We start from the raw sequence: 16,973 nt of genomic DNA, 5'->3' as shown, positions 1-16,973 counted from the left end.
AAGAAGTACCCTCAAGATTCCAACATGGAGAAGCGTTAGCTCTTTTAGAACAAAGTAAGGTCTACTACCAAGATGTCCTTTCCATAGTTTCTTCACATAGAAATATGGGAGGAGTTACCTATGCTTTGGTATTAATTAGTACTTCTTTATGGATATTAAGATCAGAGTTTTATCTAAGTTTGAACTCAGATCTGACTGATGACGCCAGTGACGTGTGGTTCTTGACATGTTCTTTCTAAGACTCTTCACTGAAGCACGACGCAAGTCCAAAGCAATTAATCACATGCATGTTTTGAGGCACTTGTACCCAAATGCATCCAGTTTAAGTGTCTTTTTAGGCACTATGAGGGCCATTCTCCCCCAGAGGCAGCCATGATGCCTGTCCTGAGACCCTCTGGGTGGTATTATATTTACTCCTAAAGTGAAAAAGGAGGTTCCTATGTCATTCCACCAGTCCATTGATCCTCTGTCCTTACTACCTGGCATTCCTCAATGGTGTGACCCCACAATGGATTTTTTAAAGAACAGAATGTAAAATTGGGATCGAAAGACTGTATTGACATCAAAGAGGAAGCGCTTCCGTCATGGACAGATAGCAGCGACAGCTCAGTCAGCAGCAGTATATGCTTCTATTACAGATAAACTTGGCAGCGGCAATGCAGGCTTCCCTTACTGACAGAACAGGTACAGCACAGGCAGCTGAATTGTAATGTTCCTTCACACAAAGAACTGGTACATGGCAGTGTGAGTGAAAGACCCCGGACCTGGCGGCTGGTCTCTGTCTCAGGAGGTTCTGGCACACAGCGCTGTGTGAAAACCTGCAGTGATGTGTTGTACAAATGGAAAAGAAACGTAAGCAGCACCATATTTATAAAGAGTTGTGTGGTGTTGATGTCATCATCAGTGCTTGCAAGAAAAAGTTGCTTTAGTGCAGCGGTAAGGGTTGTGCTATGGAGCAGAGGTGAGTCAGCATTACCTTGCTTGAGCATGTAATCAAGATACACCCTCCAGTAGTAAAGTCAACAAGAGGACAACAAGCCAAGGGTGTACTGCCTAAAATGTGTAATTTTCTGAAATATGTAAAATGCAATATTTGATGATAATTCTGGTGGACACCTGCATGTGTCTGCTTCCATTTTGAGTTAGGATTTAGTAGGAAAGGCTTTGATTGAAAACCAATGAGTGTTTGCACTCTTTCCACCCATTTATGCTGGCTTTCCGTTGATCATTGCGGGTTGGTGCTTTGCGTCATAGCATACTTTTGGAGCTATATTCCAGTGCTTCATTTGTAAAAAAAAAAAATAAGTGCCAGGGCTCTTGTCAGGAAGTCACTGCAGCTTGCACCATTCATTGCCCCTGCTAGTGCTGCCAATGATAGTAATAACACAATAACTAACCATCACACTCCTACAAATGTGACAATCGGACAATTCCAGGTCCCCAAAGAATGGCTTGGGCGCAGGTAATAGTAATTTTTAATGTATATTGAATATATAATTAACAGTTGTTGTGCTTATCTCTAAATTAGCTAAACAGCGCCAACTTGTGGCAGATTGTCACAAGCGCCGGTGTTGAAAATTAAGTGCTGTGCCAAGCACCAGAAACCACCGGCCTGAATTAAGCACTGCTATGTTCATGTCAACTTTAAGCATAAAATTATTTTGCACAGAAAGGTTGATCAGTGATGCCGTTTGTGCCGCAAAATGCTTATTTACATTACTCAAGCGCTCCCCGAAACGTATTGTAAATCTATTCATAGTTATCGTACCCTGGTGGAGATCTTACTTGCCCACTGGGGAGCACACAATGATCCTTTCACAGACTTTCCTAGTTCATAACAAGACCTTGCCATTCCTTTTCAGTGCCGGTGGGCTATTTATTTAAATAGCACCTGGCCCAGGGTTGTCTTTCCAGTGCCAACAAAAATAATGCATCTTTACAAAGGCAAATTGTTATGAATTTCTCAGCAATGCCTTGGAAATCTGAACACATAGGCCACAGTTGCAAGTTGAAAAGGGCAATATAAGCGGGTGGGATACTGCTCCACCCTATTATAATGGCCACAGTGTTCCCATATGTAGATTCCCATATGCCAGAACAACAGACCCAAAATAAAACTGATAAAATCACATTGGCTTTGGAATGCAAGTGCCAAGAGCCCGAGGCTTTTCCCCAAAACAACCCCTCTCCAAGGCATAGGGAGTATGCAATGACCGTACCTGCCACGCCCTCCTGTACTCTCCGCAAAACTCCACTATCTGTCCTGCACCAGTGCCCCACTCTCATTTAACACCAGCTCAAAAAAGGTGGTAAATGAGAGCATTACTTCCACAGAAAGAGAAATACTGTGTAGAATTTCTCCGGGAAAAAACTGGTATGCTTAGTTATTCTCCATTTAATGGAGATTTACTCATAATTAAGGTTCCCTCATTTTTACAGATAAATACAGACAGAAAACCATTTATTTTCTTGTCTGTATTTATTTTTAAATGTGGATAAAAACGGAAACGGGTTGCTTTTTTGAGTGATTCTAAATACACTTGCCCATGACTGCCAGGCTAAAAACTGTGTGGATTGATAGCTAAGAGAGTTAAAAATGAAAGGAATTTTAGTAAAAAAGCTGAAACAGCAGCAGATATGCACAAGGATGATACTGAATTGTGCATATTTTCATGTAAGTACATTGATTTATCTTCTGTGGGTGTTCATATCACTGAAACCTGGCAGGCATTCAAGCGTGCCTGCATATTTATTGGTTAAATAAATGTGGAAACATACCAGGTTCAGCCTTATTTTTTTCACAATACCCATAATAAATATGGATAAATACAGATAAAGTCGACAAAAAATAAATATGGATAAATACAGATGGAAATGACAAAAAATAAATACCATAAAACTGGGAGCCCTACTCATAATAAGTGGATTTAGCCTTGGAGATAGCGGCCAGAAACTGTATATTCCAATCACCAGGTATCTCTGCACCTAGAAAAGACTTTCTCATATCCGGGGGCATAGATATCAAAACAAGCAGTGCAGAATTTCAATATTTATTTTAACACACACACATACAGTGCTTCTGATAGATACCATGTAAAGTAAATAAGTTAGGATCAAACAGGTTACTTTGATCTGAAAAATGTGGCAAGTTTCTTCAGTTGTTTCTGCGTGCCCGGATCAGAGTAGCACACCTGCAGGTACTGCCTAAATAAAAAGATAATTGGAGACCTTAGACAACAACATCTAGAAGCTGTGATGCAGGTAGACATAACAAAATGCTGCTGAAAAGAGGGAAGAATCCACTGAGTGCACACATCCAGCCAGCTGCTGTGCTCCTTGTGGTTGAACTCCTGCTGTAGGCAGGGTTAGGAGGTGGCACTGCTTGTCCTGTGACCAGGAGCCCTTTATGTCTGACGATGGGAATCTCACAATAGGAGATAAAACTTCCTTATCTGTCAAATTCAACCTGCTGGCTAGAAGGGATTGTGCCATCTTGAGTCCAGCCAGTCAAGGACTTAGGGGCATATCATCAAGGGAGATATTGCTGCTTTTTCGGCACATAGCGCAGAGAAAGCGGCGATTTGGTTATCACCCTATTTACAAGGACATGCTAACAAGTGTATTTCCTGGCTACTTTGCATGTCAGCGATCAATATCGCTAATGACATGCAAAGTAGGCGTTCCCCACATAACATCATGGGATAACTTCGTAAACACAGCTTTGCTATATTTACAAGGATGCCCCAGACCTGCAAAGCTATTTTTAAAGTCGCGCTAAGGCCCCTTTAATGCTGGATGTTAACTCCTGCCTGTTATCAAGGTTTTCATTCTTGCAGTATAATTATTGCTGATTTTCGCAAGCTAATTCAGCTTTTCACCCGCTATCACTGGATTTCACATCGTCTCTGTGAAAAGTGTTGATAATACTCCGCTAACCCAAGGCAGAAATCCTGCCATAGACTGCGATAATGCAAATCGCGCTAATCGCGATTTGCAATGTTTATCGCATCTCCTTGCTAAATATTTATTGTGTGGGAAGGTAAAACAACAGAAAGAAATTCAGTGATGATAAAATATATTAAAAGAACTGTTCATTACCATCAAAATTACAGTAACTGCAAACTCTAATTTGAATCCTTCACCCTTGGTTCAGAAGTTCTGAGGCCTGACAACTCACAAACAGAAAGTAAAAGACTGGTTAATCAGGGGTAATTGCTTCCTCTGCATTGTGGACGTTTCAGGTAAATACTACAGCTGTGGCAGAAGCAACAAACACCAGCACATCCAAACTGACCCTTACTTACACATTTCAGATATCTGACAATACTGCTGCTTAGCTAAAGATCTTGCCAAAGAATCAACTAACAACAAAATCTTGGATTGTACTCATTGCCAAGATATGAAATATTGGTCTAAGCAACCACTTTCTCTCCTTATTTAGACTTTTGCAAAAACATAATACATGCGCAACTGTGGCGATCTGGCTTTGGTATGGTATGGTACCTGAATATCATAGTCTAACTAGAGTCTGACATAAATATATATGTGTAAATGTAATTTACGTAAATAGCACACCATTGACGTTAATAACAGAAAATCCAGGTCCAATGGTAAGATCTTTTTGTAAACAATATGTACGACACAATACGTATGTTATCTTCTCATGAGCTTCAGCTCCGAGCAATGTGATGGAGGAGGTATGAGCATACTCAGGCTTTTATGATACATCAGTTGGTTATTTAGAACTTTATTCTGTAGGTCCGACGTTATGTTTGTGCTGGTTATGGAAAACCTTTCTTTATTCTGTTTTTCTCTATCACAACACCTGTACGGAAATCCCACACTTAGAGCTGCTTCCTTTGTAAGTCTTCCCCTTATAGACAAGCAGTAGATGGGTCAAAGTGATGGAGAGAGGTTAGATGTCTGCCTCAAGGGCCTATATTACAGCCATCTGTAATGCTTGCATTAGTATGTGATGTCAATCAATCAAGCAGGCAATTGTGAAGCACGCTACTCACCCATAAGGGTCTGAAGGCGTGAGGTGGGCAGGGGCATCTCCGGTCAGTTGAAGAGCCAGGTCTTGATGGTCTTCCGGAAGATGTGCAGAGTGGAGTTGCGTCTGATGGTGATCTGGAGCTTGTTCCGGATCTTTGCCGCCATGTAGGAGAAGGCTCTTCCACCTGTTCTGGCTCTGCGGATGCATGGGGATTCGGCAAGGGTGAGGTCAGCGGATTGGAGGTTTCTCTTGAGTACGTGGAAGGAGATTCTTTCATTGGAATATTGGGGTCCAATTTTGTGGAGGCATTTGTAGGCGAGGGTGAGTATCTTGAAGGTTGCTCTCTTCTCGACGTGGAGCCAGTGGAGGTCTCGCAGGTGTTAGGTGATGTGTTTGTGTCGACGGATGCTGAGGACGAGTCTTGCTGCGGTGTTCTGTATGGTCTGGAACTTGTGGAGCAGAGATTTGTTGATCCCAGGATAGAGGGCGTTTCCGTCGTCCAGTCTGCTGGTTATAAGTTTGTGAGGATCCATTTGAAGGTCTTGCGAAGGATGCGGAGGCTGTTGAAGCAGGTGGAGACAACATGTCGGGTAATGGTGAGGGAGGAGTTGAGTATGATGCCGAGGTTCTGGGCATGGTCTGTGGGGGGCGGGGGCTGACGATGGCGGTGGGCCACGAGGTGTTGTCACATGCGGAAGGGAAGGGACCGAGGACGAGGACTTCTGTCTTCTCCGCGTTAAGCTTCAGACAGCTGCTGCTCACCAAGGTTGCAACGTCCTTCATTCCTTTCTGAAAGCTGAGTCTGATGGTGATGGGGTCATAGTGAGGGAGAGAATGAGCTGGCTGTCATTGGCATAGGATACTATGCTGAGTCCATGCTGTCTGGTGATGGTGGCAAGGGGTGCCATGTAGATGTTGAAGAGCGTGGAGCTGAGCGACGATCCTTGGGGTACAGCGCAGTTGATCTCAGTGGGTTCGGAGAGGAAGATGGAAAGTCTGACTCTTTGGGTTTTGCCGGTGAGGAAGGAGCGATCCAGTCGAGGGCGGTTCCCTGAATGCCGGTGTCATGCAGTCTGGCATTGAGAGTGCAGTGGGAGATGGTGTCGAAGGCTGCCGAGCGGTCAAGTAGGATCAGGGCCGTGGTGTTCCCTTGGTCGAGTAGGGTGCAGATGTCGTCAGTAATGGTGAGTAGGGCCATATTGGTGCTGTGGTTGCTGTGGAATCGAGTTTGGGAGGGGTCGAGGATGGAGTTCTCTTCGAACATTGAGTTTTAATTTTTATTTTTGGATGTTGGACCTCCAGGGATGGACCATATGAGAATCCACCAAGATGGCAGCTATATCAAGAAGATCTGTCACATCTGGGTGGGGATGCCCATATTGGATTCCTCCAAAATGGCCACTATATGTGACAGATCAACATTCGACTTAATTGATTAACATCTATGGTCTTGGATAATTGTGTTCAGTGGGACTGAGTGGTTTTCTGATCATGTAAGCAAGTCTACTATAGGTTTATCAGGGCCATCAAGAATGTGAATTGTATTCATCCCAGTCCTCTGTGGTAGGATATAGTCACAGGATTCACAATTGCAACTGATCACCACAAGACATCCAGCCTGTATTGTTTACAGCTGATCATAGCATTTTGGTGACGTTGGCCCTCTTGGGCAGAATACATTGTTCTGACCCAGGATTATATTGTGCTTCAGGTCATATGTTTTGGGTCCTCATTTCAGGAATAGCCAGTGTTTTACATCATTCCTGAATGTGTAGGATGATCGTGGATATTTTTTCAATCTTTGCTAGAAGTGAGTTCAATGTTTGATGCTTGCATAGAGAATGACACAGGGTGTTTCTACTAAGAAGGCAAGATGAGTCACTGTCTTATCTTGAATGTAGAGTCCTATTCTTGTAGCGTAGTGGCAGTTTGATTTGGAGATACCATTGGTCTTCATATTGGATGCCTCTGAGGATGAAATAGAATTTTCTGAATACAGAACATCTGGCTATCAGCAGCCGGTGTAATGCCTAGAGCGCTGGTGTCATGTGTTCCCTTGGCGGGAGGAGGACTTGTGGTCTTGCTCTGGTGTTTTGGATCCTTCGGAATGTTTGTAGAGGAAAGCGGGCAGCGCCTGGGTACAGGCTGTTTGCATATTCACCCGTGAAATTATGAAAGGTGAGAATGGTCTGTAGTGTTTTGTAGTACACGTTGGCATCTACATCGAGCAGATAGTGCACGTTGTGACTTCATTACCAAAGGAGGTTAGAGATAGGTTTGAGCACATGATTATGATGAATAGTTCACTTCTTTTAGATTATTGTAGTGGGTTGATGGTGTTCCATTGTTCACAAGTCATTATCTCAGTTTTTGAGAAGTTGAGCCTCAGATGGTCGATCATCATTCCTCAGTGGCACGGCGGCTTCCTTTGAGACCAAATGTAGCAATGTTCACATGGCATTCACGTTTTAGGAGGATTTGCATGTTGTTCTACATATCTTACATTTGTTATTGAAATAACTCATTAGATCTGGTAAGGGAGTGAGGTAAAGAATTAACAGGAGTCAAGAAATGAGCCAACCTTGCAAAATGCGGGCTGGGAGGGGCAGAGATGAAAGGTGGCTTTGTCACTCAGCTTTGTCTGTCATTGAGACAAGAGATTTAGTCTAGCTCGTATCTTTGTATTCTGATCTCTTCCTGTCACTGTAAATGTGTATCGTGATGTGCCAAGTTAAAAGAAGTAGATAGGCCCTTAAAAAGTAGTGCAGTCAATTCATATTTTTGTCCATTACATTGACCATTCCAGATTGATATCAGTGCCTCCTCTATGCCTTTGTCTGCTTGATGTCCAGACGGTTGATTCCAATTTAAAATCAGTCTCCAGTTAGCCGAGTGTGGTGAATTACGGTTCTTTACCTGAGGCGTGTTATGAAGTAGGAGGTCTTCATTCCAGGGGGAGAGATCCTGCGTCTAGGGAGTTGATTTCAATATATCCTGCCACAGATCCCATGCAAGTAGTTAGTAGAGTTCTTTTACAGATTTTAGCTTCAGTTGGGTGTGTTAGAGATCCAGTCAGTTTTTATTAGATATTTTTCTCAAAGATGAGGCAACTAGACCAACATACACTGGATTAACACCAAAATTGCCAGGTACAAACAGATGAATCGAGAGATGTGAAATCTTTGATTATTTGATCCTTTATATCATGTATGTTCATGACAAAGAGGGAAACTTAAATACAGCTAACGCATTTCGCCCGTATATGGGCTTCTTCAGGGCATCCAAGAAGACAAGTTGACTAGTTTCTTGGCCAATCCCAGTGCAGTATATGTTTAGTGAGTCAAAAGCTATGCAACCTGTTATCACTCTGCACAACTAATATCCGCATTTGTGGACAGTGGATGACTTTCGCGCAAGGCTGTGCTACCTAGAGTGTGTGCGCACAACTAGAGTTTAAGAAAGAGGTGAATTCTGCATCGCCAGTACAAGCTGTGTTCGGATCCGACATGCAGCGTATAAGCAACGAGTGCTCTGATTGCGCATCGTTTTAATTATATCACTGTAGCAAGCCATTTTACAAGATAGCAGTAAGGTAGCGAGCCTCCATTAAAGACAAACTAGGTACAGCATAGGCACTGCCAGTGCAAACATTCTCACACATAGACCAGAATGTATACTGCTTGTACAACAGCAATTCAAGCTTCTCACACAAACAAACCAGAACTTATACAGTGTATCCAATAGAAGTTCTAACTTCTCTTGCATAGAGACTAGAATGTATACAATTCAAGAAGCAGAAGAAAGATTCTTCCACAAGCTGATCAGAACTTCCATAGCATGGGCAGCGGCAGTGCAATCCTCTCTCACAAAAGATCAGAACGTATACAATAGAAGCAGCAGCAGTACAAGCTTCCCCCACAACTATATCAGTAATTAGACCGTATGGGCAGTAACAAGGAAAGATTCCCTCATATGTAGACTGGAATGTATATAGCGTAGACAACAACAGTGCAAGCTTCCCTTGCATAGATACTAGAATGTACACAGCTCAAGCAGCAAACGTGAAAGATTCTTCCACATACAGACCAGAAGATAACTCATGGGAAGCAGTAGTGCTCTCCTACCTCACGAAGAGACCAAAACAAAAAACTGAAATCACACAGTGCCCTCACACCTAGACCAGTATTTATAGAGCCTGAGAAGCAGTTCAATCTTGCCTCAAAATTAGACCAGAACTTAAACAGAACAGACAGCAGCAGGGCAAGCTTCCCCTGCAAACAACGAACTAGAATTCATAGATCATGGCCTACAGCAGTGCAAGCTTCCTTCACAACACTGGATCTTACATTGCATGGGCTACAGGTGCCCAACATTTCCTCATACATGCAGAACAGTTTGATGGTATAAAAGAAGGAAATACAATGTCAATAGGGGCGTGACAGTAACAGGTCCTGGATTATCAATGTCTAAATATTAACTGAATGATCACAGCCTGATATTCTACCAAAGTCTTACAGAAAGACTGATTTACAGAAAACAAAGGGGAACTTAGCAATGGTCAAGGTGTTTCATACATTCTGTTTCTTTAGGTGTCACTTAGCTGATGGTTGGTCTCATTATTTGTTCTTCTATTTTATTTCAGTGATTTGCGCTTTAACCGCATCAGAGACATTCACCAGGAAACCTTCAACAAACTCAAAAACCTCAACACACTGTGAGTACAGAATGGGTTATCAGTTCATTTTATCAATTCCTTCTTCATTTACCTGCGATTTTCGTATAAGCGCCATGCGTCTTCTTGCAGTTAGTGCACAGCGCTAAACTATACATTGAGTAGTATACAGCAAATACAGTAACACTGATGTGTACTTTAGCACATTGCATTCCATTCATTGACTTTTCAATAGAAAGAAACAGAAACATAATTGATTTCTCTCGTTCTCTGAATGTTTGTTATATCTTTCTCATCAATGGTACTGTTATTGACCTATCCGATTGATTGCAACAATGGGCTGTAAAGGGTCGGCTGGGTTAAGATTTGTCCCAATGACTGCTCAGACCCAGTTCCATCTTCCCACTTTTTAGACAGCTTTGATCAGCCTGACAATCACCTAACCCAGTGGCGGCGTGCAATATTCATAAGTGAAGGGGCTCAATATATGCCAGAATTTCACTCCAATTTATTCTAATTTGCCTTGAGAGTTGGCCATGTTTAAAAGATTACCTTCATTATGCCAATACTAGCATTTTGCTATGGGTACCCCATATAGCAGTAATTACCCACACTATTACAGTACCAGAATTTTACCATTGCTATTGTCCAATATCATGGATGGCCCATATCTCCAAAATTACCTCCAGTATTTTAGAGGCAATCTTTTATCATAGTTTGCTTCACCCAACCCCCTCACTTGTCAACAATACGCCATGGCTGCCATGCCTAAGGCAGAGAATTGTCTCTAGTATTCCAGCACCAGCCTTTTGCCGTTGGTATCCCTTTTATATTACGTATTACGTATTTCTTCCAGTATTACAGCATGTAAATTTTCCCTTGGGTGCCAGCATTTTTTCACACAGGCCATGCCAAGAATTTCTTCTTGTTTGTCGTGGTCTGCATTATCCCATGTGTGCCCTATCTTATGGCGTGAATTACCTACAATATGCCAGCGGCAGCATGTTACCATGTTATCTTGGGTGCCGCCATAACCCCAAAATTATATTGAGTATGACATGGCCAGTGGCAGACTCAGAAACATAAACATGTAAATAAACACACTCTTACTCACTCACTCACTCGCGCTCTCACTCATACTCCCTCTCACAATCACTCTCTTCCGTCCTTCCATTGTAACTCACACTCTCTGACCCATTCTCACTCCCACTCACAGTTACTCGCACACAAATATACTCCTACTCACTGATTCTCACTCTCACTTACAAACACACACACTCACCCTTTCACACTCAATGACTCTAGGCCCAGGTGCAACTGCACCTGCTGTACCATTGATAGCTACACATCTAATGCCCTTCCACACCCTTTCGCAATCTCCAATCATTCACTCCTTATAACGCACTCACACTCCTTCACCCACTTCTTCGCACTAACTTACACTTATTCATACACTCTCTCAAACTCAGATTTCCACTCATATTCACTCTCATTTACTCTCAAATGCATTCACATACACTCTAACTCAAGCTGAGTCTCTGAGGTGCACTCTGACAGCATTTAATTATGCAGATATACTGTGTTGCCTGAGTATGCACAGTATGTTTGCTAAATAAAATGGATTGTACTAGTGTGAGGAGACAGTGGTTGAAGTACGCCCCTCAAACATGCGCAATCCAGACAACCAGCTATTAGAAAACTACATTGGCTTCCGGTGGCCAAGAGAATCAAATTTAAGTCCTTAACCCTAGCTTTTTGGGCATTTCATGGAACGTGCGCTAGCTATTTGAAGCAGAGGCTGGGTGTCTACACGCAGACGTGTGCTTTGAGATAAAATTCCCAGAAATTACTTTGCATTCCACGAGTGAAGAAAACCCAGCTGGGTGGTAGATCTTTTATGTTTGGAGCTTCCAAATTATGGAACTCCCACCCTAATTCCTTGCATCAGATTTCCTCTGAAACATAATTTAGGAAGGCAGTTAAAACATGGCTTTTTAACCTAGCTTAATCCTATGTGACTTGTTCACTGCTGTCTCCCGACTTTCACCTGTCGCTCTAGCTCCGGGACACCTCTTTGGAGGTAGCTGTTCGCATTCAATAAATGACTGTATTATTATTTTTTTTTTTTTATAGTGTTGTATTTTGAAACAACACTCTGTAGGCTGGATCGTGCTTCAGACCCCCCCACCCCCCTCCCCCTCCTCTCTTAAGGAGCCAGTAGAGGTGGCCGATAGGGCTGACCTGCTGCATTGACAGTGTTCATGAAAACATGAAACTTCTGTTTTTATGTTCAATGTTCAGTTAACTCTTTAGTAGCAGAGGCAAGGGGCGGAGAGTGGTGCCTGAAAGGGGGCGGTCAGACCTTTTAAAGTGTCAAGAGAATGCAAGATCCACCTTCCCATCCAAATCTATTGCTCATGGCAAGAAACTGGACCAGGCCTTGGGTGGACCTGGCACTGCACCCTGATGGATGAGGGCTCCTGCTCCGTTGGCACTCAGGACCCCTCCCCTTCTACAGACTGTCCAGTTGGCAGGGCCATTGGAATTATGCAGCATAGTAGGACCAATTTATGCAACAGTGTTAAACAAACTGTGACTTAACTGTGCCCAGAAAAGAAATAAGTGGCGGAATGCAACACATTCCATGGCAGTGATTTGCTATTTTGTCATTTTAACAGCAACTAGTAATGTCTGGGCAACAGCTTTGTTATTTTAGTACTTGATTAATACTGAATACAGCAAACAGTAACTGAAAGTAACCAGCCAACTTAAGCAAACGTTGCACCACTGTGTAACAAGGTTTTATTGTTCCAGCACAATAAACACGGGCCTTGTAGGCGACATCCACGAGGTGGCAGGCTGCCGTATGAGGACAGTAAACAAAACACATTCAAAGTCGCAATTCAGTACACAGCAAGTCGCCTACAACCTCATCGGGCCGGCTGCGTCAAACAATTATCTAGAATCACACTGATGTAGCGTGTAATATACAAATAAGAACTGGGTGCGAGTCAAAGTTTGCACACTGTGATCACGAATAAAAAGAAATGTAGTTGGTCAATGAATTCTGCACACTAGGGCATGTGTATGTAATACAGTGTATAAAACAGGACTCCCCAAGGGATGATTCACAGAAGAACACTCGTCAGGCATAAGGCAATAAGGCATTCATATGCTACAAGAGCACCCAAAGCAACACCAGCATCCTCGCCTAGCATAATCGGACATGCAAGTGCAGATCAGGGGATGACATGTATCTCGCATAGCGCTGTGGGGAGGCGAGCTAAGAGTATTGCTATCGGGGTGACGAAGATTCCCAGGCATGCACTACGAAGTGTGATTCATCGGATTGTCCTCACCGGCCTCATTCGCACTCGCTAAAAGGTAAGATGTCAACGGCGACCAAATGTCTCGGGCCTAGAGGAGCTGGGCAGCAATGCGGCATAGTTGGATAGCTGTTCCCCGGCAATAAATCATGTCATCAAGCCATTCCTTAAACTTGGGCGACCTCCCTCTGCCCCAGCGGCAGGCCACTCTTCTCTTAGCCATCAATAATGCTAAAGCTATGTACCTACGGGATGAGGGTGGCACATGCTTGACATAGCTAAGCAGGGCCACTAGTGGTGTGATATCCAGATGTACGTCAGTCATCTGGTGTAAAGCAGCAAAGACCTGTTCCCAGAAGGTCCGGACTGTCGGGCATTCCCAAGCTAAGTGTAGCATGTCCGCGTTGGACGCATGGCACCTATCGCAGTCGTCTGAGTCTCGCAGCTGATATCGGTGCATTTTGGCCGGCGTGTAGTACAGCCTGTCGACTGCTAGCAGAAATGCGCTCAGTCTGCAGGCATTGGTCATCTGTGAGTTCAAATCCCAGCTCCTCTCCCCACCGCGCTCGGGACTACAGGGGTGGCTCATCCCACTGCTCATGAGTAGCGTGATACAATAAAGAGACCAGTTTCTTAGGAGCTTTGCGTTGTAGGAGCAAATGGAGAGGTGCAAGTGTTTGGGGTTCCGCCGGGAAGTCTGTGTGTAACGCTCGGACGCCCTGTTTGAGCCGCATGTACAGAAAATTGTCCAGTGGCGTATGGTTTAGGTTTTGAAACATGCTTTCAGAGGTGCGAAATTGGCCACTGTCGTATAGATCTCCCCAGGTGACGAGAGCCGTCCGCTCTTTAAGCCTTTGAAAAACCGTCTCCTGCAGCAGTGGCATTGCAGGGTTATAAACCAGAGGCAAAAGCGGGGAGTAAAGTGTGTCCGCCACCAGGAGTTTCGCAATGCGTCGCCACGCAGTAATCGTGGCATTCACAGTATTCTGCGTGCGTTCACGGGCCTGGATGCCGGCAAACAGCACCCCTTCTATGTGGATCGGATGCGCGAGCCAGTGTTCGGCTGCTAGGTGCGGCACAAATTGGGGACAATTAGTGGGCTTGTGCGCTTATATAATACAACTCAAGATCTGGGATGCTAAAGCCACCCGTGGCATAGGGCCTGGTAAGAACCGCCCACTGTAGACAAGCCTGCTCCCCCCCCACACCAGTCTGATCAGCTTGGTTTTTAGTTATTTGAAAAAGTGTCATCCCGGGTAATACGGGATAGTTAAAAAAGGTAGAGCAGTTGCGGAAGTATGACCATTTTGATCAAAGACGCTCGCCCGGCCAGGGAGAGAGGGAGCTTTATCCAACGAGTCACATTATCGGTAACACGGGACAGGGACACCCCTTTAATTGAGCCTCATGAGCTCCTCCGTATCTCGCGTGATGCCAATTCCCAAATAGCGAAATTCATCACTGCACCAATGGGTAGTCTAGTGGAAAGCGCTTCACCGAGTTCATTAGAGGAAAAAGACAGGACGTCTCCCAGTTAATTTGGACTCCGGAGATACCGCCGAAAACGACAAATTACCAGAGGAGCACATTGAGATTAGCACGAGGATCACGGACGTACAGAGTGATATTGCCGGCAAACATTGATATCAGAATCTGCCACAAGTTACAACGCAGCGCCATGTCATTATGACGCTGTCTCATTCGTGCTGCCAGTGGTTCAGTAACCAAGGCAAATAGGAGGGGAGACAAAGGGCACCCCTGTCGGTTACCTCGAGTAATCGAAAATTTCGAGGACATGTGCCCATTAACAAGCACCATGGCGCCTGGTTGGCAATACAAGAGTCTGATCCAAGAGATAAAAAGTGGGGAAAAGCCCATCCGTTGGATAATTCCAAATATGTAATCCCATTCGACGGAGTCGAAGGCCTTGGTGGCATCAAGAAAGACCGCCGCCAAAGGCAGGTCCGGGGAGACGGCATCTAGGATAGTAAAAAGAGTGCACAAATTATGGGAGGTAGACCTCCCTGGAACAAACCCCCGACTGTTCCAGTAAAACTAGGTCATCTAGCAGCAAACTCAGCCTATTGGCAATAAGTTTTGCCAACATTTTGGCATCACAATTGAGTAGGGAAAGGGGACGATAAGAGCCACATAGGTGAGGTGGCTTCTCTGGTTTCAAAAGGGAGACGATGAGCGCTTCTCTCTCATGGACGGCGGGAGGACACCGACGTCCAAAGATTCCTCAAAGACTTCACGCAGAATGGGTGCCATTAGGTCTATGTACGTTTTGTAAAATTCTTTCGGGATGCCATCCAGTCCGGTGGCGTTACCCGATTGCATGCCCATGATGGCCTCGCGCACCTCGTCAAGTTCGAATGGTGCGCATAGGAATTTGCGGTGCACATCACTCAGCCAACCCAAAGCGACATCGTCTAAATAGGAATCTAAATCAAGATCGCATTGGCCAGCGCTTGTGTATAGAGTGGCATAGTGGCTGGTGAACTCATCTAAGATGCTGGCGGTGTCCCAGAATCTCGTACCATCTGATTTTTCTAATTCTACGATGTAGCTGGAGTGTCGTGGTCACCTAATCATGTCTGCGAGCTCTTTGCCTGGGCGTTCCCCCTCCCCATATTTACGCGCCACCCAGTGTTTCCCTCGAAAGCGCGTCTCCCTGCGCGCTTCTGCCATATATTCAATCAATGTCACTCTAAACTTGCTCCGCGTGTCTCCATCTGGATGTTGTGTTAGCTGCGCTTCAAGTGCTTGAAGGTCACGCTCTAGCCTACAGATTGAGTCAGTAATACTCTTCAGTACTCCCGCTCCCTTAGAAATGCAAATCCCTCGAATCGTGACCTTGAACGTCTCCCAAATGGTTTCTACACCCTGCACAGACCCTCTGTTCTTTTTAAAAAAACTCCTTGATCTCGTCTTCCAATTTTTTCCGAAACACCTCGTCCAGTAACATGCGTGTATTCAGTCTCCACGCGCAGCGCTGGGGCCCAAAAGTCGCAGAGGAGAGCGTAAGCTTTACAGGTGCATGGTCGGAGTATGTTCTGGCCAAATGTTGCACGGTGCTAACCACAGAGCCAAGTCCACGAGATATGAACCAATAATCTAGCCGCGCCCAAGAAGCAGCATGAGCAGTGAAGTGTGTGCCCTCGCGTCGGTGCGGGTGAACATGTTGTCAAGCATCTAATAAACAATTGTCTGAGATAATGTCATGTAACGTCATGGCAGCCTTAGTGCAATGGTGCGGTGCAGGGTTTGATCTATCCATATTAGGAGCATGTGTGACGTTGAAATCCCCACCCCAGATAACATAAGTAGAGCCAATTTCCTTCACCATCTCCCATAAGGAGGAGAAAAATTCGAGGGAATCTGTGTTGGGACCATAACAACACACTAGGGTCACTGGGTTAAGTCCCAGCCGCCCCCAAGTAAGGCAAAACCACCCCTGATCGTCACTGGATGAGCCAGCTGCAGAAAAAGGCACGTTATTCTTAACAAGTATGGCAGTTCCCCTAGCATAAGTGGAATAAGACGAAAAGACCCTGTGCTTTGACCAACGGGAAGCAAAAGCAGGGGTTCGCAGGGGATTAAGATGGGTTTCCTGCAGCATCGCTATATGAATGTGGTATCGATCTAGGTAAACTATAATCTGCCTCATCTTCCAAGGATCCCCCAGCCCTCTGACATTCCACATGATAACATTTAACGGTTTCGCCTCATGAGTCATCCCGTACGTGGGTGAATAAATTGACCATGCCCAGCCCGGCAAAAGTGCAATGTGTGCATCCAAGACGAGACCCACTATGTGCAACGCCAATAGTTGCAATCAACATGCACAGTGAAGCCATGCTACAGTACGTAGTGCAGTGCAACAAGCCTTCCCTTACAACACCCTCCCTGACTAACCCCCCTCCCCCACCCACTGAAGCATCCCAAATATGCCAGTACAAAGTACCCTCTCCCCTTT

The 16,973-nt window shown here is 44.7% G+C and overlaps 1 protein-coding gene across 1 annotated transcript in view; it reads left to right on the top strand.

The window, feature by feature from the left end:
• LOC144768184 (peroxidasin homolog) overlaps positions 1-16,973 on the top strand; it is a 235,201-nt gene that overhangs the window by 36,552 nt on the left and 181,676 nt on the right. The window contains exon 2 of the mRNA XM_078651647.1: positions 9,639-9,710. Coding sequence (XP_078507773.1) covers positions 9,639-9,710 — 72 coding nt within the window. The remainder of the gene's footprint in view (positions 1-9,638; positions 9,711-16,973) is intronic.

Source organism: Lissotriton helveticus, chromosome 7, assembly GCF_964261635.1.
Source record: "Lissotriton helveticus chromosome 7, aLisHel1.1, whole genome shotgun sequence".
NCBI lineage: Eukaryota > Metazoa > Chordata > Amphibia > Caudata > Salamandridae > Lissotriton > Lissotriton helveticus.
This window is presented reverse-complemented; position numbering and strand designations above follow the sequence as displayed.